The sequence below is a fragment of the Neovison vison genome, chromosome 2 (genome assembly GCF_020171115.1).
Source record: "Neovison vison isolate M4711 chromosome 2, ASM_NN_V1, whole genome shotgun sequence".
Classification (NCBI taxonomy): Eukaryota; Metazoa; Chordata; class Mammalia; order Carnivora; family Mustelidae; genus Neogale; species Neogale vison.
Window position 1 is genome coordinate 43,307,781 of NC_058092.1, and position 27,572 is coordinate 43,335,352.

Consider the following 27,572-nt stretch of genomic DNA (forward strand, 5'->3'; position numbering starts at 1 on the left):
AGATTTGGAGGGGAGGGTATGATGGGAAGAGGGCCTAGGCTCTGATATGGGGGGCCTTTGAGCTTTCAGTTGGGGGGTAGGGGAGCTCAGATGTCTCTCACACTGGTCTGCAATTGTCCTTTCACTTGAAAGTCTCCCACCTGGGGGCTCCCATTGCTAACTGTGTGCACCTACCCCTGGTACGCCCCTGAATACTGCCCCCTAGCGTTGAACGGCCCCCATTGGAACGCAGGCTGGGAGGGGGCAGTGGAATGGGATGCAGAAGTGGGCCATGAGATGGGGTGGAGGGGGCAATGAGGAGGTTGGGTGGGAAGCAGCTGATTTGTTTTAGAGCAAGAGGCTCTGGGCTGCTTTTCTAAACTGCAGCATCAAAGGCTGCTTGGAAACGTGTACAGAATAAGGTGGAATATTATGGAAATTGTCTCCTCTGCTTTGTAGCCTGGGAATTCACGGTCATTGAGAAGAATTTCCCCTGGTCCCATATTTTCTCATCTTTGAAAGTAAAGCTTGTGGATCAAATAAATGCAAATACATTTCTTCTGAACTCAACTGGCTTCACCAGCCATAACATAAATGGACTGAACTTTGTTCCAGCCCTCCTTCCACCACTGGAGGGTCAACCAGACTCTTTTCCACATATTCAACGTGGTGACATTCCCGTTCTCATCTTTCCCGTGACCATCACTTGCGGTCATGGGCCCCCGAGAGCTGCCTGGCAGCGGGGGACCCGGGCCCTGCCCTCACTCGGCCATGCGAATACTTCCCCAAACCTCAGTGTCTTCTCAGCTTGTCTTCTCTTACCAAGAGGGATTAATTACACCAATTGCTCATTCGTTTTTCTTTTTCTTTTTTTTTTTTTTTTTAAATATTTTATTTATTTATTTGACAGAGAGAGATCACAAGCAGGCAGAGAGGCAGGCAGAGAGAGAGGAGGAAGCAGGCTCCCTGCTGAGCAGAGAGCCCGATGCGGGGCTCGATCCCAGGACCCTGAGATCATGACCTGAGCCGAAGGCAGCGGCTTAACCCACTGAGCCACCCAGGCGCCCCCGTTTTTATTTTTCTGACAGTCATGCAAACACATTGTTTCAAAGAACCAAATAGTGTACCATGGGCTTTGAACAAAAATCGCCAGTCCCCACGTTATCCTTCTCACCCAGCTCCCTCCCAGCTGCACTTTCCAGAGCGGCTCCATTCAAACCCTGAAGCCGTTTCTTCTTGTCCACTTTCCCAACTAGTACGACCTGTTAACTGCTGTCCCTGGCTCCTCCCTTGAAGATACTGCTATTGGCTTCCTGGGGAGGACAGTGACGATCTTTCCTCCAGTGCTCCCACCTCTTGTCTCTTCCCCAGGCTCCCAGTAGTGGTGGCACACAATTCCAATGAGCAGAGGCCCTGCATTTCTGCTGTCATGACTGTAACTGCTCTCAATTCCTCCAAGCACTGGAATCTGATTACTTTCTTCTTGTATTTTTACGGTTTTCCAGAATTAAGAACGGCCTCGTTTTCTCATGTATCTGGTTTTCTATGTTCCTCATACTAATTCTTCCCAAACACCTTTTAAAAATTATTTATTTATTTATTTGAGGAATCTCTGTACCCAACGTGCGGCTTGAACTCACAACCCTGAGATCCAGGGTCGCATGCAGTGACCACGCCAGGCAGGCACCCCTTTTCCTGAATCTGCTGATAACCACGCACACCTCCTCTCCGCATCACCGTCCATGCTGCCAAATGTGTCAGAGCCTGCGGCTGCCTCAACCCCTGCTGCATGGCCTCCGCCTGACCTTGACCTTGACGGTGTCTTGCTCTGATCTCCTCTTCGTAAGGTCCCGTGTCTTCTTGTCCTTGCTTTATTCTTTCTGCGGAGTTTATTCCCCAGTAACTTTTTGAAAAAAACTGGCATGTCTGAAAATACCTTTTTTCTACACTCACCCTCAGTCAGTCATTTCGTTGGGCATAGAGTTCTAGGTTGAAAACTGTCTTCATTCAGAATGTTTTCGATCTTCACTCCACACGTTTCTCTCTGTGTGCTCTGGGTATCGCTCTGAGAAGTTTGATGGCATTCTGGTTCCCTCTCTTTGTATGGGCTTTCTGTTTCTTCTCTCCATCTCCTCTTTTAAGGATGCCCTCCTTTATCCCTGGTTTTCTGAAGTTCTCAAATGATGTGCCTCGGTGAGGGGCTTGTTTTCATCCATTGTACTGGGCATCCAGAGAGCCCCTTGAAGCTGGAGGCTCACATCCTTCCATTCTGGAAATTTTTCTTATCATGCTCCTTTGATAACTTTCCTTCCTTCACTTTGTCTTTTCTTTCTGGAACATTTATCAGTCAGATATTGACTCTTTTGATCGATCCTTAATCCTCCTTATTTTTTTTCCTATTCCCGATTTCTACACATTTTTGCCTACTGTCTGAGCAATTTCCTTCATGTTACCCTTCACAATTTCTACCAAAGATTTCATTTCCATTATCTTGTTTGTTTGATTTGGTTTTGCTCTGCTGCCTGTGTTGTCTCTGTTTCCTCCAGGATTTATCCCCAGCATGTTCCTGGTGGCCCTTGTTGGCATTAAAAACCCACAGGAAACCGGGCACCTGATTTCAGTTGGGGAGGAATAGGAATTGTTGACTGTGAGCTTCATTGGGGTCAACTGGTGGCAGGTCAGCTTTTTCGGGAGGGCTCCAAGTGCCCGTTTCCAGAGGCTGACTACTACAGAGAAGACTCCCCCTTCTCCCATCCTGGGTGTGCATTGTGGGGGTGGGGCCGGGGGCAGCTGCTCGGGTATTTTAGGGTTAGGATCCCCTCTCCTTCTGTCTCTGGAGCATGACCCCCATCTCCCGGTCTCCTGGGAGTGGCTGTGCAAGCTGGGAAAGGGGGTGCCAGGGAGTCAAACTGCTCCTACATTGGCTTGCCACCAGCCCCCTTCTTTTTAACCCGCTCCCTTCCCTCTTCCTTAAGGCGCCTTCTCTGGTGCCTCCAAGTCCCGAGTCTTTCTGAGGCTCTGTGTGGGCAATGCTGCTGGTGTCCGGCAGTGCTCCCTGTGCAGCCATGGAGCAGCTTCCGCCCCCGGTTCAGGCTCCCCTCCCCATCAGCCCCATCTCCCACCTGCAGCTCTCCTGCTCTCGCGGTCTTTTTATTTCTATACTGTCGCCTTCACGGACTTGTAGAAGCAGATGAGATCTACACTTATGTCTCATTTCTCTCCACTATTTCAGTTAGACTTTGCTCGTGTCAGGCCATCAGAGGGGAAGCCTCACTGTCATTATAACCGCCAATATCTGTCCCGTGCTTGCTCCATTCCCAGAGCACTGCGAAGTGCGTTGCAGCAGACCGTCTGGTGGGATTCCTCGAACAGCCTTGTAGCGAGGGAAATCATAGATTCGGAACTGGGCCCAGGCAAGTGGGTCTCGCCCAAGGTCACCCAGGAGGCCAATTCCTCAGCCAGAGTAAGGGCCCTGGGTGGTCCTGGTTGACGGACCCCTCCCGCCTCCCCCCTCCCTCTCCCCACTGCTGCATTGGACTGAACTGTGCTCAGTGCTCTGCTCACCCCATGTTCTCTCTCACTGCCACCTTGGCACAGGTTGTTCCCCTGAAGAAGGAATCAAAGACATCAGGCGAAAGCTTGTTCGTAAGAATAAAGATTACCCAGACTCCCAAGGTGGAGGTGAAAGCCCTCAACTCACCTCCCATGAGCTTTTGTGTATGCAAGAGCCCCACCCCACCCCCAGTCTTTCCTTATGGTCTCTCTAGAAATAAAACTCTTTCCTTTATCAACTTTGGTTTGTATAAAATGTTTGCTGCCATCTGTGCCTGGGATATATGCCCTTCCCAGCAATTCTTTTTTTACTTGGGGAGAGTTTTTTTTTTTTAAATATTTGGTGCCTAACCTGTTAGTTTCCTGTCTCTGAGGTAAGACAGCTGACCAAGCAAGGGACAGGGTTTCATACTGATGAGAAACACAGTGCCAGAGGGAAAAATAATAATTAGTCATTTGTTGCTGCTGCCAAGACGGTCACTTAATAGAATGCATGAGTTTTGTCATCATTAAGAGATTTATAAGAAATTCAGCACACACACTCTCTTTTTAAAAAAAAATAATTGCTTGGCGTGCCTGGGTGGCTCAATCATTTAGCATCTGCCTTCAGCTCAGGTCCTGATCCCAGGGTCTTGGGATCGAGCCCTACATTGGGCTCCCTGCTTGGCGGGCAACCTGCTTCTCCCTCTCCCCCTGCTTGTGTTCCCTCTCTCACTGTGTCTCTCTGTCAAATAAATAAATAAAATCTTAAAAAAAATAAATGCGTTGAGATAAAATTTATATACCATAAAATTCATGCATTTAAAGTGTTTAATTCAATGAGTTTTAGCATATTCACGGAGTTGGGCAACCATCATTACAATCAATTTTGCCTTTTCCTCACCCCTAGAAGAAACCCCTTACTTATTAGCAGTTATTCCCCATTTCCTCTCAAGCCTCCATCCTGGACAAACAGGAGTCTATTTTCTATAGCTCTATGTTTGCCTACTCAGGACATTGTGTATAAATGGAATCATATAATATGTGATCTTTTGTTACTGGCTTTATGTCCCTTAGCTTAATGTCTTCAAGGTTTGCCCATCTTGCCACAGAATTAATACATCATTTTTCACTGCTCAATAACATTTCATTGTATGGACACACCACCTTTTGTTTACGTTGTACGTTTGAGTTGTTTCCCCTTTTTGGCTATCACGCATCATGCTGCTCTAAACCTGGTCTTTGCCTGACTTTTTTATGACAGCCATCCTAGTGGATGGGAGGTGGTATCCCGTTGTGATTTGGATTTTCATTTCCCTGGTGATGTTGAGTATCTTTTCACGTGATTGTTGACCATTTGTAAATCTTCTTTGGAGCAATGTTAATTCAGATCTTTTGCCCATTTTTTAATCAGTTTGTCTCTTTATTATTGAGTTGTAAAATTTCTCTCTCTATTCTAGATACAAGTCCCTTACCAGATATGTGATGTGTAAGTACTTTCTCCCAATCCACAGATTGACTTTTTATTTTCTTGTGTCCTCTGAAGCACAATTTTTTTTAACTTTAGTGTCTAATTTATCTTTGTTGTGTTAGTGCTGCTGTGCTTTCACTGTTGTATTTAAGAAAATATTGCCTAATCCAAGGTCATGAAAATTTACTTCTATATTTTTTTCTTACACTTCTATAGTTTGAGCTCTTCCATGGAGGTCTTTGGTTCATTTTAAGTTAATTTTTGTATGTGACATGAGATAGGGGTCCAACTTCATTCTTTTGCATGTGGATAGCCAGTTGTCCCAGCACCATTGGTGGAAAAGACTGTTCCTTCCATCATTTAGCTGTCTTGGCATCCTCGCCAAAACTCAACCAAAATGTGAAGCTCTATCTCTGAAACCTCAGTTTCATTCTATTGATCTATACATCTGTCATTATGCTGGTATCACACTGCTTCAATTACCGTATGGTTTTGGAGTGGATTGTGAAACTGGGAAGTGGGAGTCCTCTAACTTGTTCTTATTTTCAGGAGTATTTTGACTGTTCTGGGTTCCTTGAATATAATACGAGTGTTACAAATACATTATCAATTTCTGCAAAGAATCCATGTGGGATTTTGATAAGGACTGTGTTGAATCTGTAGATCAACTTGCAGAGTATTGCTATCTTAATATTAAGTCTTCTGATCCATGAAGATGGGATATTTTTTCATTTATTTAGGTCTTTTTTCATTTTTTTCTAAAATGTTTTGTAGTTTTCAGAATATGTGTTTTGGACTTCTGTTAAATCTGTTACTAAGTAGTTAACTCTTTTCAATGCTATCATTAATGGACTTTTTCTTAATTTCATTTTTGGGTCACTTATTGCAAATGCATAGAAATTCAATTAACTTTTGTGTATTGATCTCATATCCTACATGCTTGTTGTAATCATTTATTAGGTCTAACAGTTTTATTGTGGATTCCTTAGGATTTTCTACATACAGAATCACATCACCTATAAACAAAAATGGTTTTACTTCTTTTCAAAACTTGATGCCTTTTATTTCTTCACCTAATAACCCTTGTTAGAACTTCTAGAATCCTATAGATGTCAGTTAGGTTTACTGGTTTATAGTATTGTTCAGCTCTTCTATTTCCTTGCTGATCTTCTGCCTAGTTCTTCTTCTTCTTCTTTTTTTTTTTAAGATTTTATTTATTTTTTTGAGAGAGAGAGTGTGAGGGTGAGATCACAAAGCAGGGGGGAGGGGCAGAGGAAGAAGCAGACTCCCTGTTGAGCAAGGGACCTGACACAGAACTTGATCCCAGGACTCCAGGATCATGACCCGAGCTGAAGCCAGACATGTAACCTACCGAGCCACCCAGGTGTCCCTCTTCTGCCTGGTTCTATCTATTATTGAAAGTGAGGTATTAAAGCCTCCAACTATTACTAATGGTCTGTGTCTCTTTTCAATTCCGTCAGTTTTTGCTTCATGTATTTTGGGCTCTGCTCTTCAGTGCATTTATGTTCATAATTGTTATATTTTCTTGAGGGACTGACTCTTTTGACACATATACCCCTTTATCTCTAGTAACTTTTTTGGGGGGGTTATTTTAAAATTGGCTTTGGACAGACTTTAAAAAAATATATTAGAATTGCAACTTCTCCCACAGGCTCCTGCTGGGTTCTAGGCGAGGAAAACCAGAGGCCTGTTTCAGGCGCTGTCAAATGGTCACTGCCCCCTTTTCCTTCTCCCCTAGGCAACAGTTCCATGCCTCAGTGTCCCTACCCAATGAGAGGATTGGGACTTATAGCTGCTAAGATTTTCTTTAGCCTTCTTTGGGTTCAGACATTCTGCAACTAATACTAATACCATGTTATTTATTAAATGCTTACTGTGTATCTAGCACTTTCAGATGGCTCATCCTATTTACATACATTCCAGTAAAGTAGAAATCATTTTTGTCCTTATTTTATAGCTTAGAAAACCAAGGCTGAAAAAAGCTGAAGTATATTTGGAAAGTAGAAATAGGCATGAAGAAGTAACAAGTGTCGGCATCAACCCCATCTTCCCAAGACAAACCACTCTCAACCTTTGGAAGTACATTTTGTCTAAACTTTCTTCTAGACGTGTATGTATTTTTAGAAAATTGTTTTCACACCACATATACTACCTTCTTTCACTATATCATGTACCAAAAATGTTGAGGGAAGGTTTTCCTCACAGTCAGAGCTAAAAAAAAAAAAGATAAAAGATGCTGCCTTGTTGGCGGTAAGCACCTCATCAGCGAGAGTGCATGAGCAAAGCCCTTGGTTCGCACAGTGCGACAAGGACTCTAATGGGGGCTGTTTATGAGCCTGTCTTCTCCTCCGGACTGCGAGGCTGCCCAGGGCTAGGACAAGACTGAGCAATCTCACTTTCCTGTGCCCAGCTCAGAGAAGACGTGGAGACAGTTTGATGAATTGATCAGCATGAGCCAAGGGACTCAAGAGAAAATGAGAAACAGCTGAGTCTAAAGAGTTTCTGGGCTGGATCTCTTCAGGAAACGGATTTGTGACAGAAGTGTCCTGGCCTAGGTTCTGCACTCAGGGGGATCTTCCTATCCTTCCCTATCTGTAAAATGGGGATTGGCCTTTCTGGGATGGCTTGGGTGAAACTCCAAGTCTTGTTGACAGATGGGCCTTGGAGCCATGAGACTCGGGCGTTGAGGCCATCTCCTAGGGCGGGGGGGTGTCCGGGGGCAACAGCTGTGTGGGAGTCGCCAGCCAACCTGTTGGCATCCACGCTGGGTGACATACTGAGTGCTTTGTTGTGTGGGAACAAGTCTTGCGTAACTTGACCTGGAGCGACTCCTCAGTACACCTTACACGTGATCGTGGTTTTCCATTTCTCAGTTGAGGGTATGGAGGCCCAGAGAGAGCTTATCTAAGGACACATAGTCGGGATTTGAATCAAGGTTACAGGCCCTGAGTAGACAGGCTGGGGTTTTCTGACCAGTGAGGCCTCTGTCCAAGACAGCCTGGGGTGATGTGAGCACTGCCCTGGGAATCCTGAGATCAGATCCACTGCCAAATTGCCACATGTCCCCAGTCAAGCAGACCATCTTCCTGGGCATGTTTCCCTACTTGCAATGTGAAGTTTGGTTTAGAGTTATGGGGAGACTACTTGGGGGCAATATGGTTGGAACAATATGGTTGTATTTCTTGAGCACCTATTATATGACAGTATTGTCCCATTTAATCTGAGGGCCGAGAGAGGGTCATTGTCCCATCTGACACAGTAGAACCCCAGACTCTGTGAGGTGACCTGCCTACAGCCCCAGTCAGAGCAGTTCTGGAGACACAGGAACCATTGCTGTCAACACTCTGGGCCTCCCCATCTTTTCGAGAGCCGCAAGCTCCGAGCCTCAGTTTCTCCGTCAAGAAGAAGAGAATAGTGTGTGCCCATCACATTCCAGGCCTCTCGGGTATGGCACCACCTAATAAAGCCAGGCTCCCTGGAGACACAGCCCAACGTGCAGCGCCTTGCTTGTCCTGGCAGACAGACTCACACAGGGCTCAGTGACCTCACCTTGGGGCTGTCCTCCACCTCCCCCTTTGTTTCCTGGCAGGAGAAGCCCCTGAGCTTCCTTTCTGAGGGATCGGGCTCCAGTCCCCTGCCAGGAGCCCCTCGGGTTGCTCCGTGTCTGACGGTAGAGGTGAAACTGATGTGGAGGAAATCTTGGGTGAGGGCCAAGTGTCAAACATGGGTGAAAATACCAGCTCGATGGGGTGCCTGGATGGCTCAGTGGGTTAAGCCTCTGCCTTCAGCTCAGGTCATGATCTCAGGGTCCTGGGATCCAGCCCCATATCAGGCTCTCCGCTCAGCGGGGCGCCTGCTTCTCTCTCTCTCTCTCTCTCTGCCTGCCTCTCTGCCTACTTGTGATCTCTGTCTGTCAAATAAATAAATAAAATCTTAAAAAAAAAAAAAAAAACAACCCAGCTCGCCCAGGCACAGCCCCCAGTGCAGATCTCCTGTTCCAATAGAGCTCCCGATCCCCCACATGGTAACTGGGGTTGACTCCCAATCTCAGGAACGCATCGCAACCTGACATCCCAACACCTTGTGAGAGTTGGGGGACACCAAATGCTGGGGTGCAGAGGCTGTCAAGGGGCAAGGGCTTTGCTCAGGAAGACAGGAGCCCGAAGCCTGGCTGGCCCGTGTGTGAGCCTGTGTGTGAGTCATTTCACCTTTCAGGTCGTCAGTCTTCTCATCTGTAAAATGGGGATGATAATAGGCCCTGCTCTGCAGGGTTGAGTGAAGGTTAAGTGAACCCCTGTGTAGAGCACTCACAATTCCTGGACCAGAGGGAGCGGGAGCCATTAGTAGAACCCCTGGACCAGAGTTCCCAGCCCTCCCTGCGTGCACCAGAGCCTCTAGGTAGCCTTTTCCACACAGAAGCCCTGCCCTCCTTCAGAGAGCTGATTCCACTGCTCAGAGGTGGGGTCCGGGTGGGGAGGTGTGGAAACTCCTGGATGATTCCAATATGTTGTCAATGGGGGAGCAGATGGTTCTGCTTCAAGCCACGCATCCTGCACGTGGGTAAACTTTCCTTCCCTGGGACTTAATCTCTCATACATCCCAACCTTCCCTCACTGCCCTCCCCCTCGGGGCCAGTCTGAACTCTTGAGTCTTGGTTTCCCCATCTGTGAGGCGAAATGTTGGCGAGATGCTGTCCCACCTGTGGCCTGGCCACCTTCCAGACTCCAAAGGCCGACAGAAGCTCGTGTGCTCCAGCCTGCAGCTCTGGGGCGCATGGCTCTTTCCCTGCAGCCTCCAGACAAGGTTTGGTTTCTCAACACAGAGGCTCCTAGTCGGGGAAACATGAGAACAGAGGCCCCCATCATGGCTGCCCCTTCCCGCTGTCCTGGGCTGCCTGGGTGTGAGGTCTGCCAGTCCCGAACCTCTGAGAAAATATTTAGGCAGTAACCCAAGCCTTGGCCACCTGCTTTCCCTGCGAATGTGCAATTAATCACCTGGACACACACTGCCCTGAGTCCAGCCTCAGGAATGATGCTGGGGTGGCAGGCCCCTCATTGCCTGGGTAGGCAAGAGACAGCTGTGTCTCAGGTTGGGCTTGAGAAGTGTGTGGAGGGTGTGCGGTCCAGCTCTTGACCCAGGAACAGGACTGCTTCATAGCTTCCTGTCCACTCTTGCTTGCACACCCCCAAGGATGGGGAGCTCAGATCATCCTAAAATAGTCCATTCTGCTTTAAAGGGCTTTGCCTTTTAGGAATCTGAGACTTGCTCCCATCCCACCCTCTGGGGTCCCAGCCTGCTCAGGGGTCTCCCAGGATAGTCAGCACTCTGCAGAGCTGTGGGGGTGTCTTTCCGGGCACTCTGCAGAGCTGTGGGGGTGTCTTCAGAGTCCCCCGTGTCTCTTGTATTCTGAGCCACACTTCCAGCACCCGTGGCCAGCTTCAGGTGTGAGGTGAGGGGACTTCTCCCTGTCCGGGCCCATGTTCTGCAGACACTCTAATTGGTCAGTGGCAAGTTAATCTAGAGAACCAACTGTGTGCCAGGCACTGTACTGGGCTCTGGGGGCACAAAGCCTCCCAAATGGCCGCTGCTGTGACAAGACAGGCCTACAGTAGAAGCGAATTTTGGCTCCAGACCCTCCTCTAGGGTCCTAGTCTGAATTTGCCTTCTGTACCCATCTAGGCTGCCAGACAAGCAAGGAAATCCCAGCCTGGCCACACTGGGATTGGGTCCATTTTTTTTCTTCTGGAAAATGTCAAACATCCACAAAAGTGTAAAGATTATTATAACCAGCCCTGGAGAAGAGTATAATGGGCCCATTCTCCAGCTTCAACCTTTTCCACTTGAGGCAAAGCCTGTTTCCATCCCCTTCATGCCCCCACCTCCTCCAAATGATCCTGAAACCGGGCTGGCCCTGTTCCTTGCTCTGACCAAACCCAGCCCCACATCCCATGCTCCCCCAGTCCTGTGGGAGCTCAGGCAGTCCCCACCCTCCTGCAGACATCCGGCACGTCTCCTGGTGGAAAGGCCTGGCACGCGGCTTACTGGAGGCCCGCTGCCTCCCCGGCCCCTTGAGGAACCTTCTGCAGAGCCCGCTGCGCCATGGGCCTGGGGCCCCTGGGAGTAAACTGAAGAGTTTTGGCTCCGAGGCTGCAGTCTTGCCTTCCTGGTTCACGCCCCGTTTGCATTTCCCTCTAGAGACATGATCACTTAGAAACCTATAAATCCCTGGCAGGGCTGACGGCCCAGGCGAGTATATAAATCAGGACTTGGAAAAGCCGAATGGTTCCCGCGGGCTGGCGGAGAAGGGAGTGCGCCAAATCTCCATGGGCCGCTCCCCACGACCCAAGTCGGTAGGGCCCTGGGGCCCAGTGCTGGGGCCACAGACCAGCTCTGGAATGCCAGCTCTGCCCTCACTCTCTGGGACTCAGTTCTTAACTCTGCAAAATGGGCTAATGACCCTCACCTTGCGGAGACAACGTCGGTTCTGGCTGAGCAGTAAGGCAAAGGGATGTGGTGGGCATCCAGGTGGGCTGGCAGGATGGGCTGGGCAGAGGCCGTCTGGGGACCCGGAGGCCTGGGTTCTCCACCGCTGGCCACTCTCCTGCTCTGTAAACTGTGGACACGTCATACTCTTGGGACCAGTCTTTTCTTTTTTTTTTTTTTTTTTTTTTTTTTAAGATTTTATTTATTTATTTGAGAGAGACAGTGAGAGAGAGCATGAGCGAGGAGAAGGTCAGAGAGCGAAGCAGACTCCCCATGGAGCTGGGAGCCTGATGTGGGACTCAATCCCGGGACTCCAGGATCACGCCCTGAGCCGAAGGCAGTCGTCCAACCAACTGCGCCACCCAGGCGTCCCTGGACCAGTCTTTTCATTCGGAAAATGAGGGGCTGGATGGGGCGGTGAGCTCACAAATTCGTGTTGTGGCCCTGATCTGCATGAAGTTCTGCACAGACGGGACCCAGGTCCCTCGCTCCTGGCTCTCACGCCCCACGGATGTATTCGACAAACAAGTACTGAACACCTGCTGTGTACTGCAGGGGCTGAGCAGCCCACCGTGAAGAGGGCAGAGCAGGACCCACCTCCTGAGCTTCCAGGGGGAGCCTCGCCCGCTCCCTTCACAGCAGCGGGCAGAGGCACGTCCCAATGGCACACCCCACTCCTCCCCTTGCCCGGTGCCCTGTTCTGCATGTGTCCTGGGTTTCTCCATCCGTGGGGAAGGGGCGGCGCCAGTGGCCTCAGGGGACCTCTTAGTTCTAACGGTCTGGATCATGGGAACCTCAAGAGCCAGCAGCAACAGAGACTCTGGAGTCAGAGGGAGTCCAGGCAGATCCTGGGATGGGGAATCCCTGTGCCCACCACCAAGGGACCCTGGGCCTAACCATAAAAGGCAGAAGGGCAGTTCCTGATACTCACTGTCCCCAGAGACCTCCGGCAGGTGGTTGAGGAAGGGGTCAAGTGACCTGAGGCCTTGCACCAAGGGCCTTTCCCACCAGCACTCTCCTGGGATGCCCTTTTTGGGTCCTCTCCCCCAGGCACTAGAGCTCTATGTTGCCTTAGGCCACAGACAGCAAGGCAAGAGTCATCGAGGAGGGGGCAAGGCAGGGAGAATGGGGCACAGAAGAAAGACTTGCAGTTTAAAGAAGGCAGGAGAAAGAAGAAAAACAGAGACGGGGGTGAGCTGGGAGGGGCAGAGGAAGCGAAAAGGAGAGAAATGGGGACAAGAGGGCTCAGCGGAGATGGGGAGATGGAGGGTACAGGGGCAAAGAGCTGCTGGGAGACTAGGGGGAGCAGTGAGGGAAAGCAGGGACGGGGGAAGGAAGACAGAGGGACAGGAAGAGACAGAAGACAGGGACAGGGGGACAGAGGACAGGGAGAGGGGGACAGAAAACAGAGGGACAGGAAGAGATGGAAGGCAGAGGTCCCCTGATGGAGACAGTGATGAGGGAGAGTGGGGGACAGATCAGTCTCAGCCTGGACTGGACAAAGGGCAGTGCAGCAGGGGCTTCCCCGAGTGGCTGGGCTGGAAGGGCAGTGCGGTCATCACCTGGCTGACTAGGGCAGCTTGTACCCTGGGTCCCGCTCTGGGGGCTCTTGGGCAGACTCGGCTCCATTGACCTACAGACCCCACAGGGCCCCAGGTGGTGGTCCATTCCCCAGGGCCGCTCCAGGTACAACATACTCACCACTTCCACCTGACCCGAAACCCCTGTGTGTTGGGGGCGTGGGCACTAAGCACCCTGCCCTGTGACGGCAGCACAGTCCCGGCCGCAGGCCCTGGCACTTGGTCAGAGCTCAGGAGGAGCCGCGGTTCTCAGTGTTTCCTAAATAAGGGACGAAGAAAGCGTGGCCGGGAAGGGAGATCAGGTCCAGTCTCTTGGTGGATCCTGCCCCAGGGGTCCAGCCGCTGCTGTGCTCCCTAGACTAGGATGGAGACCTGCCGGCGTCTGGGAGGCGGGAGGCCTCCGGGTGCCAAGAGGAGGAGCGGAGGCTCAGCGGAGACCCCAGCAGGGGAAGGGGGCAGTCACATCGAAATTCAGGGTCAGGATGAAAACTGCCATGACTGAGTCCCTACTGTGTGCCGGGCCTTTGTCTCCAGCTCGCTCATCTGTCTTTTCTCTTTCTCTTTTGTTTCTTTTTGCCTTTGTCCCCCTCTCTCCCTCTCTCTCTCTCAGAAACTAAATGGGATCCAACTGCCAGCTCCTTGTGTGTTCTCCTGCTCACGGCGCAGCCCTTTCATTATTAATAGAAATATGTCCTCATTGTACAGCTTAATTCTGCTTATCTGGAGTGGATTAAGTGCTTACAATGACATGCAGTATTGATTCTGGAGCATCTCTGTTAAAGGAATTTTGCCACGACCTAATTAGTTCCATAAAACCAGTGGAGGATGGGACTACGGGACCAGGGGCGCCTGGGAGTCAGGAGCCCTGGGTCCTCATCCCAGATGCCCACGTGCTATGTGGCATTAGGTCAGAATCTCCCCACTGGAGGCCAGGACTGGGCCTGTTCTGGGAGCAGGAGGTGGGAGCCAGGTTGCCCGGAGTCCTTAGGGCTGGAAGTGCCGTGGGTGAGAGTGTGTGTTCTGGAGCCCCATCCCTGGGTTTGAATCCCTGCTCTACCGCCCTCTGGCTGTTTCAGGTCCCTCAGTGTCTGCATCTTTAAAATGGGGTCATTGTCGGGCTCTGGAAGGAAACAGATGGGCCTCTGACTGGGGCAGGCGACGAGGGTTTAAGGAAAGGTCCATGCACAACAGTGTGGATGGCTGGCAGACTGACGAGGGACAGTGCGGTGCCCTGACTTTCCTAACAGTGGGAGCAGTTTCAAGCCTCCAGCCCAGGCCTGAAGAGGGAGGACAGGGGGTCACTGCTGTGACCAGCACATTGTGGGGTGGGGGGCGGTCACTGGGTTGGAGCTGGGGTCTTGAATGAGGACAGAGCCTGCCCAGGGACCCTTGCTCTCCCTCTTCCTTCCCAAGCTGGGCTCCTCACTTGCTAGAAACAGCTGGGAGGCAGAGGGAAGGGAGCCCCAGATACAGTCCCCACAGGTTGGCCTGGACACAGAGCAGGACGCATGGCCTCCCTAGGTTGCAGGGGGAGACTGGGCACGTATACAGGTGGCAGCCTTAGTCCTGTCACCACTTGGCTGGGTGGCTTCTCTGAACCTCAGCTTCCTTCTCTATAAAGAAGGGATTGGGGCGCTTGGGTGGTGTCGTTCGTTAAGCATCTGACTATTGGTTTCAGATATTGGTTTCAGGTTGTGATCTTGGGGTTGTGGAATCGAGTCCTGCGTCAGGCTCTGTCCTCTGTGTGGAGTCTGCTTAAGACACTCTTTGCCCCTCCCCTACCCAGCACTCTCTAAAATACATAAACCATTAAAAAAAAAAAAAAAAAGAAGGGATTGACTAGATTTTTCCACCTTGCTTTGCCTCCCTGCCTCAGTCTTTGAACTGGGTTTGACTCCTGACTGCCCTGCCTCAGGACAAGACACTCCTCCGCAGAGTTGTCTGAGGATAGCCCGGCACACAGTAGGTCCGCAACACCTGCACCTTCCCTTATCTCATTTCACTTTGGCAATGCCGAGGTAGGAATTTTCCTAAAGGACTTCTTCTCCTTTTTTTTTTTTTTTTTTTTAACCAGGTGACCTTCAGGGTGACGTGGTGAGATGCAGGACGCTGTCCAGGCCATCTGTCCAGGTCTAGATGAAGGGGAGGGAGCCAGGCAGGGGAGGACAACAACCCCGAGTAAGCCTCGGTACCCTCAGAACTTCCCCCACCCCAGACAGCGTGGAGTAGGGTGGGGATCTGTGTCCGGGCGGGGATACTGTCTGTAGCCTGACCCCCATCTTCGGGAGGCTATTTGGACTCTGTCCTGCCGCCCCAGGCCTTCCCTGCTGACCCGAAGCCAGAGCCAGCATGAAAGAACGTTCCAGTGACTGAGAAGTCAGCTCAGAGAGCAAAGGTCTAGGACAGCTGATCTGGGTCCCAGTTTGAGCCTTAGCCTTGGTCTTCTCACCTGCCTTGCGGCATGGTCCTGGGACCAGCAGGCCGTGTGGGCTGTGTGAGGCGGCCCCCCTTCCCCGGGGCCTCCGAGCCCCTCACCCTGGCTCCCTTACACACCCCTCCACCCTGCTGCCCGCCTCAGCCTCGATGCCCCCTTGCGGGCACAACCAGACCCCCACGTCTTGTTTCCAGTTTTTAATGTTTTTCTTGTAAAAACCCAAAATATAAAACTGGAAGGGGAATGGAAAACAAGTTCTGTACATTTTATATACACGAGGTCTGTGATTTCAAAACTGTGGGGGAAAGAAAAGGAAGACACAGGCAAGGGAATGTTGCAGCTCACGGATCCTGATGGGCACCCCCGCGCCGCCAGCTCGGGCTCAGGCCGGCGCTCCTGGCCAGTGCTGGCAGCCGCCGCAGCCTGGCACCCTGAGTCTGTGGGGAGCTGCGGCCTGCTGGCTCAGGCTGGGTGCCCAGAGGGTGGGGACAGACGGCCAGTGGGCAAAGCAGTGTCTGCCATAGAGGGGGGCAAGGGCAGGCAGGGCCTTCCTTCAGGTGTCCGTGTAGATGGACGGGATGTGACTCAGGCAGTGGTCAAAGGCCCCATTGGGGAAGAAGCTGCAGTCCTCGGGGCCGCTGGATGCCATGTCTTCGGATGGCTGTGGTGGCAGGGCCTCATAGCCTGTGGGTACAGTGGGGAACAGGGTCCCGGCTGGAGAATGTAGGGGCTCTGCCTCATCGTCTTTTCCCAGCCCCCCTCACCCCATCTTATTGCCCAGGGTCCCTCTCATAGTGTCTTCCGCAGGGCCTGCTCTGAGGCTTTGCTCTTCCAGAAAAGGGAGCCGGTGGGTGGGAGGAGACGCTCTAGGCCTAGCACTCCCCCAAGGGGCCGGGGCAGCTGGACAGACAGATGTCTGACTCGGGGGCAGTCTGTCACCCAGTGCTGGACTATAGGGCAGAATGCAGGGAAGAGAGGGAGGGCTATCACAGTTCTTGCCCTTGGGGGCTTGTCCCCTCCTGGCAGAGGGAACCCAGCCCATCCCCACTCTTTCATGTTCCTTACCTAACCAGACACGAGAAACCCAAAGAAGGAGATGAGTACTTACTGGGTTCTTACTGAGGCTCTTGAAATCTTAACTCAAGTCTCTCAACAATCCTGTGAGGTAGGAGTCACTATCCCATTTTACAGCTGAGAAGACAGGCTCAGAGAGGCCAAGACACTTGCCTAAGGCCAACTGCTTGTCAGTCGGGGAACTGGGATTTGAACCCAGATCCATCTGGCCCCAAGACACCTGGTTCTTCCATTGGACGTGCTGTCTGAGTGGGGTCACTGCTCAAAGGCCCTCAACCTGGAGGGTCTTATCCAGTCCCTGCCCAAAGAGCCAGGTCCCTGAGCTGCTATCACAGATTTCTATAGCCTAACATAGGCAGGCCTCAGTCTTTCCATCTGTGCAGTGGGATTAATCTACTCCTGGGGCCCCACAGTGCCACCCTGTGAGTCTGGATCAATCCATGTCTATCCTCAGCTTGGTGGGAGGTGTAGGCAGCTTTGTGGGTCCTGGGATGGGCCCCGAATGCTGGACTGCCACCCAGATAGCAGGGGAGAAAGGAGGCCACAAGAATCCACTACGTTGGTGTGGGGCATGGAAGCTGCCTCTTGCCTGTGCTCATTCTTTGTTCCTGTTGCTAAGCCCAGAAACCCCGCCGCAGGCTGCATGGAGCAGGGGAAGGATGAAGGGTGAGAGCCGGCAGTGCTGGGATTGGGGCCAGTGCCTTATCACACCAACCCACGCGTGTGCAAAGAGGAGACATACATCCCCCACGGCCCGTGCGCACCCTGGGAGAGGGTACACGTCTGCCTATGACGCACAGAGGTGACACGCTCCCATCCCCAGACACACTTACAGCATGCTTGAATGCAGTCTGTGTGCACCGATTGGAGTCCTGGGATGGGAACAGGGCAATGTAGTGTGTGTACAGACGGGAATAAAGGGTAGGGAGAGCGCGTGTACACAGTGCACGAACATCAGCATGAGTGTGACATCTGCACATGCATGTAGACCTGAGCACCTGTGCCCTGTGAGCTCCTTAAACACGCAGGGGGGCTTGTAATGCTTGGAACCTGCTTTTACGGGCCCTATGATATCCACAGGCACCACGGACACTCACCACAAATGTGCGAAGAAAGAAGACACACGCAGATGGGAGAGCACGTGTGTGAACGGGAACATAGGGACCCACGTGCAGATGGGCCCACAGGCTTCTGGGCGCTTGTCTATGGCCTTCTTGTTGTCCCTATGTCCTTAATCCTCTACCCCCAGCTGCACACACCCAGAGCTGTCCAAGGGGTCTCTGGCATGGGGCCTCAGGCTCCCCTCTGTCTGAGACCCCCATCCTGCCCACACCTGGTAGCTTCCAGCTGGCTGCGGGCCTGGAGGCTGACTTGGGGTGGGGCTTGGCTTGAGGAACTCCAGGAGGGTCGGCCCTAGCCCTCAGATGCCCCTGCTATGATTGGCTCGGCCCTGCTGGTCTGAGCCCATCCACCCTGGCCCGTCACCGGCTTTCTCCACTGCAGCGGGACCCTTCCTTGCAGAAGGCCCAGGGCTCCATAGCGGGGGACACAGATGCCACACAAGGGACAAGCACAACCTCTAGGCTCTGTCCTTTCCTAGTAGTGTGGCCACTCCAGCCCCGTTTCATCTGTTCGACAGAGATCCGTCTTTGTCTCTTTCCCTGTTGTACCCTCAGGGTCTACAACCGTGCCTGGCATGCAGTAGGTGCTCAGTAAATAGTTAAAGGGCAACATCAGCTGGACTGCAAGCTCCCTGATTCTTCTCTGTCTTCAGAAACCTGCCAGTGTGCCGACACGTAGCAGCTGTGACAACGTGGGAGGGACACTGATATGGAGACAGGCAGGATGCCAATGCCAATTCTGTGGGGGTTCTGGGGCCTCTGGGAGCCTCGATGTCTCCTTCCACCAAGTGGGGATGACTCTGCCTCTTCAGGCCGTCCCAGACCTTCAGGACAATGTACATAAGCGCCCAGCCCAGGGTTGGGCCACGGTAGGCATTCAGGGAAGGGAGGCAGGCAGCTGGGGCTTACCGGTGGCAGATAAAGGTGCGTTGAGGCCATGGTAGCTATTGGGCCGCAGGGGGTTGAAACCATGGGCTTCCCCGGCTAGACCGTCCCCGCTGGCTGCTGGCTCAGCTGTCCGGTAGCAGTCGCCGTAGGGGAAGCAATTCTGGATGGAGTGGAAGGTGCCCTGGTACCCTGCAAAGAGAGGCAGCAGGGGCTGTGTCAGCGAAGGATGAGTGCCCGGGGCGAGAGGGGCCATCCCTGCCGCGCTGTGCCGTCTCCCATATCGTCCTGTCCCTCCACACTGGGTGTGAAGGGGAGAACAGAGCTCCAGCGGGAGAAGGTGGCAGCGGTCCTAGGCCCCTTTCCCAGCTCTGCCAGCCGCTGGAAGGGGAGGGTAAGGTGGCCTCATGTAGCGGCTCCTGACTGGAGTCATTTGTAGGCTGACGCAGTGCTCTGAAGGAAGGGACTGTCGGTCCCCCACCCCCACCTCCTGAGATGCCTGCTCCCTGCCCTTCCTCCAAGCAGCAGGCTGTTCCCACCTGGTCACTGCTGTTCCCTTCAATGCCTTGTCAATGGAACAACTCTTCCCCACACCTCCAACGGAATTTCCTCAAGAAGTGCCCCTGACTAGGTGTGTTGGGTCACTTGACTCCTGGCTTCTCCCACAGTGACCCTCAGCGCCCTCGCTCATTCTGATGCCCACTGTCTCCCCCATCAGTGCCCCATTCCCCTCAGGCACCCTGAGCAGAAGTCAGTGGGTGTCTATGGAGAGAGGTCCCCAGCCAGAGCTTACCTTGTGGACTGGGCAGAGGTGGGGGTGGAGGGCTCTGGAAAGGTGGGTAGGGTGGCTTGCTGGAGAGTGTGGGGAAGGGCTGGACTCCTGGAGAATGGCTCTGAGAGGATGGCGGCAGCGGTGGTGGCCCGAGTCCCTTCAGTGGGCTGACCATGGGGGAGAGGAGGCCGGGTCCCAACCTGGAGAGAACAGAGGCAGTCATCAGTAGGACAGCCTCTGGGGGCCAGGGGGCCAAAGGCATGGCTGCTGCTTCTTGCTTCCCTCCAGCCATGAGGAGCTCGCTACCCGATCTGCTCTTACTTAAGACACCGCAGTTAGAAGAGGAAGCTTTTACTCTAGATTATGTTCAAACTGGAATTAAATTTGAAAGTCATCTAAGCTTGAAAGTCCAAAGGGATCAGTAAAGAAGAACTTCTATCTGGTATTTAGGACTGGCAATCAGCAAGGAACACTGGTTATCAGAACGACCTTTAGAGTTGACAGAACTATTTTAAAACCCCGTCTGCTCTCACTGGCTGTGACTTCAGCAAGATGCTTAATGTCTCTGAGCCGCTCCCAGGGTTGCTGTGTGTCCAGCTGGGACACTGGGATTCTCATGAGCTGCGGGAAGTACCAGCCACCCCCGCGGGACCACGCTGCTCTCACTCTGCACTTGCACTCTGGCCACCGGGAGGACAAGCCCCAGAAGAGCTGCCCTGACAGCCCCATGGCACTAAGAGTCACCACCCACTGAGTCCCCGCCTCACCTCAGGCCCTGGGAGAGAAGTTCTTGTGTCTGCCTCACACATCAAAACAGCAAGGTTCAGAGATGCGGCTCACCAGGTTAGTCCCGGCCACCCTGACCTCACGGTTTAGGATGAGGGTAAAATTAAGTAAGTCAAAGTGGACACAGCACCCAACATGATGTAACATGTATTCTTAGTCACGCCATGAACCAGCATCATTATTATAAAGACATAGGGAAAGAAAACAAGCAGATAGTTCTGATGTCTAAGTTGGGCTTTCTTCCCCCACACAATGAGCTTTCAGGGACCTTCTGTCTCCATCCTTGCACTCGCATACCTCCTGTGATGGGGGGCTCACCACCTCTATTCATACAGAGCCTGAGGTAAGGCAGGACTGAGCCTGTGCTCTCTGGAAGTTCACTGTCTGGAATAAGGTCATGGTAGCTGAGAGCTGTTCTGTCACCCTGATCGCAGCAGAGCCCAGGCAGGTTATCTAACTGGGTGGCATGTCCATACAGAGTGGGATCTTTCCTCATGCTGCTCCTGATGCCTCTGCTCACAGGAACCGACCTGGCCCTGGGGCCAGATGGACTTGGGGGCTCTGGGCACCAGCCTGTAAAGCCCTTATGTGCATTGCGGAAGAGGCAAGGGGAGCTCAGAGTGTCCACTCTCTGATTTGCCTTGTGGATCTGTTGGACCATCCACCTTAAAATATACTACAAATCCAATGTCTCAGCTAAGGTGACCGTTATAGGCCAGAAACACTACCCCTGCTTACCCTCTAAACATGACGCATTAGGGGGACAGATCAGCCCCTTTCTCTGAGGGAAGCAAGGCTATCCTGAAATGGAGAAAGATTTAGGGAGAGGCCAGTGGGCCCCAGGTCTGTAGCCCTGCTGGGTCCCCCCACCTGCTCCCTTCAGCCTGGGCACCCTCTGCTCACTGCCATCATTCGATGTCTGGAACCCCACCACTGTGAGTGTGCTGAACGTGACACGGGGGGCCTCTGTGCTGGCGCCTGGTTCCCCGTCCCCCATCTCACACACTGCAGGTACCTCCTCAGCATCAAGTTGATGAACTGAATCCTCATCAAGGCCCCATGACCTTCTTATCATCCTCATGACTGTTTTTAGGCTCTTCTCACAGAGCCGTCAAGTGGGAGAGGGTCTACGGCTGCGGTCTATATGCCGTGGCGGGCTGTGCGTAAGCCTGTGTCCTCACAGCAGGTTCTCAGGCTGAGGCTGGGCTGAGGTGTGGCCCGTGGGGAGCCTGCGGGGTGGCCCGTAGGGGACCTACCCCCCTTCAGGCCCGCTGCGTGGTGACCACCTGTCTCACGCCCGGCCCAAGCTTGCACCCACGCCAGCCCTTCCCTGACTTCCCGCCGGTCCCCTGTCCTGGGAGCTCCTGTGGGAGGGCTGGGCCTTGCCTCTCAGGGGCACCGTGCTCAGCCCTGGGCTGGGGACACCACAAACAGCTGATAAACACTAACCAACGGGTTTTTTAATCGCTCAGCTACAAAACCCAGAGATTAACAGCGCTGAAGAATTAAGGAGAACCAGATCTGAAGGAGGAAAAAAAAAAAAAAACGCATTCTCAAAGTTTGTTTTCCCTGTCTCAAACCTGCCATAAATTCACATTTGCCACCTTCACAGCCAGTGAAATTAAACAGAACACGACTTTCTCCGCAGCCGACATGAAGGCTGAGGTTACGCTGCTCTACCTGAACTCTTTAAAAGGAAAAAAGATCATCTGGAGCTCCTCTTCTGAGTCATGCAAATGATTCCTAAATCAAATATTTTTGCTTCAATTGGAACCTATAAAAATTAATATAAAACCTCACTGGCTTGGCAGACTGAGGGCTTCATACCTCGTATGGGGCTGAGGTGGAAAACCGCCCTTTCGGCGTCTTCCCTGAGCCAGGGTAAATAAATTTGGTCATGAAGTCAGGCCCTCTTAGCATATTTTTGAGTGAATCAGATAATTCTGTCAAACTCTTTAAACGTCCCAGCAAACCACCAGGGAGCCGCGAGTGGCCTTCCCTGTTGACTTTGGCAGGAAGGGGAGGCTGAAGGCCTTTTCCCTCTGCCTTGCCGCTCTTCTCAGGGGCTGAAAAAAGAAACCCATTCAAGCTGGGCCTGGGCCTGCTGTCAGGCTCGAGGGCCCTCCTCTCCTACAGCCCAGCGAGGGAGCCTGGGTGCCTGACCTATTGGGACGACTCGAGCAGGCACGGGCACTTGGACGGTGGGCTGGGCTGTCCTGGTCTTGTCATCACTCTGCCACTCGCTGCAGGAATCCCTGACGGGCACTTACACGCAGGCGGCAGGCAGGTGATGAATGAGGCAGAGCAGAGGGCCTGAGCAGGGAGAGGCCTCTGTGGTTTATTTTAGTTTGGTTGGAGACATTTTTGGGGCAGGCGTGTGGGTGAGCAGGTGGCCTGAGCTGGTGGGTGGGTGGGTGGGGTAAAGCGGTCCATGTCCGTGATGCCACGTACAAAACTAGCAGGTGTGTCTGCTATGGCTGCTCCTCACCATCTTCCTAAAGAAGAAGATTTTAATACCCATTTTATAGAGGAGGAAACTGAGGCTCAGGGAGGCCTGGTTCTCTGGGTCCCCTTTGGCTCCCCCTCAGGCTGCCTCTTTGTGGCTCTCCACGCACGCCCCCCCCCCACAAGTCTTCCCTGGTCCATGAATGGCACTTCTGCCTCCCCAAGGGCCCATCCCGGGTGCCTCCTCCTCTCCCCACCCAGCTGCGTTTCCTCAAGGCCCGCTGATTCTCTGATGCCTCCTGGTGTTCCTCCTCTCCACCCAGCAGCCCTGGCTCAGGCCGCCACCCTCCCACATTCGATGCTGCCTCTGGAAACCAGCCCTACACTGTGGGCCACGCCGTCCTCCCCAAACTAACCACATCACTGCCCAGCTCCCTTTGGATATAGCCCCACCACAGGCCGTGTGATTTGGCCCTGGCGACCTCCCTCCTGAGCTTGTCACCCTACACAAAGGTGCATGTTTCCCAGAGCACGGCAAGGCTTCCAAGCTTCACCGTGTCTGCACTCCCACTGCCCCTTCCTCCCAATTTCTCCACTGGGTCAACTGCTACTTAACTGTGGAGGCCTGGTCTAGCACCAACTCCAGGAAGCCTTCCCTGCATTGTCCTCCACCGCACTGGGCTCTCCTCCAGGCTTCCACAGCCCCTTCTGCTTCTTCCCTCAGAGCCCTTATTCTGCGTGGTCAATCCCTGCAGGTCTACGTCCCTTCCTGATGGTAAGCTTCTCCAGGGCTGGGGTCATCAGTCGCTCGAGCATGGGGTCCAGGGCCGGCCCCCCTCAGGGGCTCAGTAACTGGACGCTGACTGACGGGATAAGTGAGTGGCGAGGAGCCTTGTTCGGAGCTCTGGACAGCAAATTTGGTGATGAAGCCAGGCTGGCCCCAGGCACAGGCAGGCCAATGCCAAGGCCAAGGCTGTGGCCTTGGGGAGCAAGGGCAGAGAAGGACGGTACCGAGGCCAGGCCTTGGGGGTCAAGTTTGATCAAGTCCTGCTAGTGATAAGTGAAAGTGGCAGGGAAGGCAGGCTGTAGGGTTGTGTGAACTCCCTCTGCACATTTGCAAGGAAAACAGATTTGGCAGCACCAGGGGCCAGCAATTAGCACATTTACCATTTCCAGCCAATTAAGTGGCCACAATGGGAACCACATTGAATACAGAAAGAGACCGCTCGCTCTTCCTTGCAGTGATCCTGCATGACGGGCCCCTGGACAAACCCTGTGGGCGGGGCGGGGCAGTGACCACAGCTGCTGTGGCCAGAATGGTGGTGAGAGCCAGACGAGCACCTCTGGAGTGGGCAGCAGGCAGCCTGCTCGCCAAACATGTGGCGCGAGCCAAAGAGAAGCCGGAGTGAGGCTCCCGAGGAGGCCTGGCCAGGCAGTCCAGGGTGCAGGGCAGGGCACGGTGTCTTCAGCAGTCGCCCTTACGGGGGTGGGGGGAGAGGAGGAGCACACGCGGCGAGGCGTCAGGAAGTCCACGTGCCAACACCCTCTGCCTGGTGCGTGGCCTCGAGGCGCCAATGAGACTGTGCACAGGTGTCCGTCCAGGATATGGTACACAGTAAGCGCCGCATAAATGCTGACAGTTTGCATTATCATTGATAACCACGGAGTGTGCAGGACGCCTCCCCTCACCTGCCCCTGTGCAGGTGTCTGCTTGTGGTCCCGGAGGACCGGCTTGCTGTACGTACCCGTCCCTGGTGCTCTCAGCCGTGGGGAGAGGGGACAGATGGTGGTGGGAACTGGTGCTGGCATCCAGTGGGTGGTGCCTGGAAGGGACCTCGTGCATGGGGGGCAGGATGCCCGATGCGAGCCCATTATGAGGGGTGACAGAGCCAGGATACATGCCTGCAGGGAAGCAAACAATTACCACTGGGCTTCGGCCGCTCCCTAGAGATGGTTGTGAACCACCCAGGAGCTGTGTGTCTGCTGTCAGAAAGAGACAGACACGAAGCGAAACCAGCACGGTCGTATTAACAGGAGGTCAGGGGTCCAAACAAGGAGGGGAAGGCCCTGCTCCGCTGTTCGTGCCCTGGCTACAGGGCTGTATACGGGGCTGAGGCTGTCCTGAAAGCAGCGGAGGACTGAGAAGGGGCTGTCAGAGGCATCAGCAGGCCAGGCTGTGTGTGTGTGTGTGTGTGTGTGTGTGTGTGTACACACGCTTGCGTTTTTTTAGGGTGGTGGGTTGTATGGAGTGTGCTGCCTCAAGTCTCCGGAGCTGTTCTGTGTAGCCCTGGAAGCAGACAGGGATCCTGGAATGGAGAGAAGCCTGAGAGAGACTCAGGGCTTGGCCATACTTCTCATAGGCAGACCTGATGTAGAGTAAGGGGCTGCCTTTGGAGGAAATGAATTCCCTGTCTCCAGAGACATGCAAGCACAGATTGGATGTCCACCATGAGGGGTCCTAAAGACAGGGTAAGACTGTGCTCGCTGGATGTCAGGCTGGCCTAGGAGACCTATGAGAAGGGACGCCACAGACGGTTGTACAGGCTGTACACAACACAAGGGTTCCGATAGAGGAGAGGTGGCAGCCATGCTCTCATCTAGAGGATTCTAAACCTCTAAAAGATGCCTGCAAGGTGGTACCACCTTCTACCACCTGTTACTCCCAAGGGTCCTACTCTTGTTAAGACAGGTAGGGAATGAATCAATGGAGGACATTAGGTCATAGTTGTTGCTACAGGGGTCTAATGGAGGGTCTGGGAGTAGTTACTGAGGCTAGTGCTTCCCAAATGCCTTCACCAAGGAACCCCAATTAGAAGGGAGAATGGACCCCAACTCTGGGACTTGAGCCTGAGAGGGACCCAGCAGAGGTGGCAAATTTTTCCTCTATTTTATCAGAAGAAAATGGGACCAATTTTGTTCCCCTTTTAAAATCTGGCCACATTTATTTGACTTTTATGACACTGACATCATTTTCCTAGAAATTAAGTCATTATATTGATGGCCCGGGATAACTCTGCAGGCTCGCGGCCACACCCAGAGCTCTGATGCAGGGTTCACACTGATTAGTCCCAGCTCGCCTGGGTCAGCTGCTGCAGTTTGAACAGCACCCCGGTCATCGTGGGTCCAGACCCAACGCTCTTTACCATGAAGACCATCTGAGCACACAGCACACTCTTCGTGGATGGAGTCAAGAAAGAACTTTTACATTCTCCGGTGGCTGGGGGGTTCCAAGGCTAGCCCATCCCAGGTTGGCCCCTTTCTCCCAGACCTGCAGCTCAGGAAGCTACCACCAGGAACTGAACAGGCCAGGGGAGGCTTCCTCCCTGAACTGCAGCGAATCAGGCCTCCAACTGATACCAAAGAAAGCCCACTTAAAGCCAGGCCAAGGAACTGGCCTGGGGTTCTAGCTCAGGCTATGTCCAAGATGTCCACGTAGGGGCCTGTGGGCCAGGCTTCACTGTGGGCTGGCTGTGAGACCCCAGGGCTCTGAATGGGCTCTTGGGGGGGCCCTCTGCCTCTCAGCTCCAGGCCTTATCCCTTCCCATCGTGGGGACCTCTGGTCCCAAGGGCAGCCCCACCATCCATCCACCACATGTCCCTCCCCAGCTGTCAGGAAGGCACTGGAGGGGATTTCTGGGGATAGAGCCTGGCTCGGCACTGCTCCTGGCTTGCTCCGCTCACCACTCTCCTGAGCATCTCACCTGCCATCTTGAACCAATTTGGAAGCATGACAGCTAGGAAGGTCTAGAATCCTGATAAATCCTGCTCTCTTCTCCCTCAGCCGTGCTGAACTCATGCTTTTCATATCCTCCCTGCCCATCACATTACGCTGGGTCTGCTAAAGGAGCCTGCCAGATAAGCTCCGAGGGTTTCCTCTGAAGAGAGCTGGGCCTTCCAGATGAGAGACAAGCTCTTGGGAGTTTACTATAATCAGACAATGAATATTTAATGTCCCCCTTGCAAGCTCCTCCCCTTCCCTCCCCACTCTGTTCTGGACTCCTCTCTGTTCTAACACTCCTTGAATCTGCCCCGTTTCCCCTTGCCTTTGCCCACCTTCCCCTGTCCAGCCCTGTGCACACAGTGGGCTAGGCATGCTGAGCATGTGGGCAGACAGCAATGGCAATGATGGTGGCACAGCATCACAAGGGCTGGCGGAAAGGGGATGTCATGGAGCCTGCTGGCCTCTCCCTAAAATGCACCATTTGAGCCTATAAATCACCACCTTCCATCATCAGCTTTGAGTGCTTGACCTCTGGCCCTACCATCTTCCCAACTGCACCCCAAGCCTTTGTTGTGTGGCCTGCAGAAGCTAGTGGCTGACGTGCAGAGAGATCTAGAAGTTCTGCACCTGCCTGGTCCTCGTCTCCCCACGGGGCTGGAAGCAGCCTGCAGACAGGGACCAGCTTGGGGCCTGGTACCCAGCAGATGCCAGTACGGTGAGGGGAACATCAGCGGCCAGGAGGCCTCAGACTATCTGATAATGGACAAGGCCTGTGGCTGGACAGACAGCCCAGGTTCAAGTCTGGTCTCTGCCATTGACTGGCTAAGGAGCCTCAGCGTAACCTCTGGAGGACTTAACCTTAACTTCTGGAGGACTAAACCCTAACCTCTGGAGGACCCCGTTCCCTCATCTGGAAAAAAAAAGAGCAGAGTAGCATGCACTTTTTGAGGCGCACGTGAGGGTTTTGCTAATATGGGCACGTACAGTCCCCCGAGCGGCTCCTGGCACGGATTCGGTAAACGGTAGGCCGTGCGTTATCATGAGATGGGGGAGAACACAGTTCCTCTTCTCACTCACCACAGGCGACAACAGCAATACTTGTGATAAAATTATCTGCCACTCTGCGTTTATAGACGTGATCACGTTGCAATCACATTTGTTGTCATAGCAGGTCTGGGGGAGAAAGTGAGGCTCGAGGCAGGGAAGATGCCACTTGCTCGCTGTCAGAGCAGGCGTGGGGTTACCCGAACGGTCCTCCCATGCTGCTGC

General features: G+C 53.2%; 1 protein-coding gene across 1 annotated transcript in view; it reads right to left on the bottom strand.

Annotated features, from left to right (window-relative positions):
• Window positions 1-15,681: 15,681 nt before the first annotated feature.
• Window positions 15,682-27,572, bottom strand: part of GLIS1 (GLIS family zinc finger 1) — a 216,828-nt gene continuing 204,937 nt past the window's right edge. The window contains exons 7-10 of the mRNA XM_044238274.1: window positions 24,328-24,484; window positions 19,373-19,551; window positions 18,604-18,771; window positions 15,682-16,183 (exon numbers count right to left, since the gene is read on the bottom strand). Of these exons, the coding sequence (XP_044094209.1) occupies window positions 16,053-16,183; window positions 18,604-18,771; window positions 19,373-19,551; window positions 24,328-24,484 (635 nt within the window). The 3' untranslated portion in view covers window positions 15,682-16,052. The remainder of the gene's footprint in view (window positions 16,184-18,603; window positions 18,772-19,372; window positions 19,552-24,327; window positions 24,485-27,572) is intronic.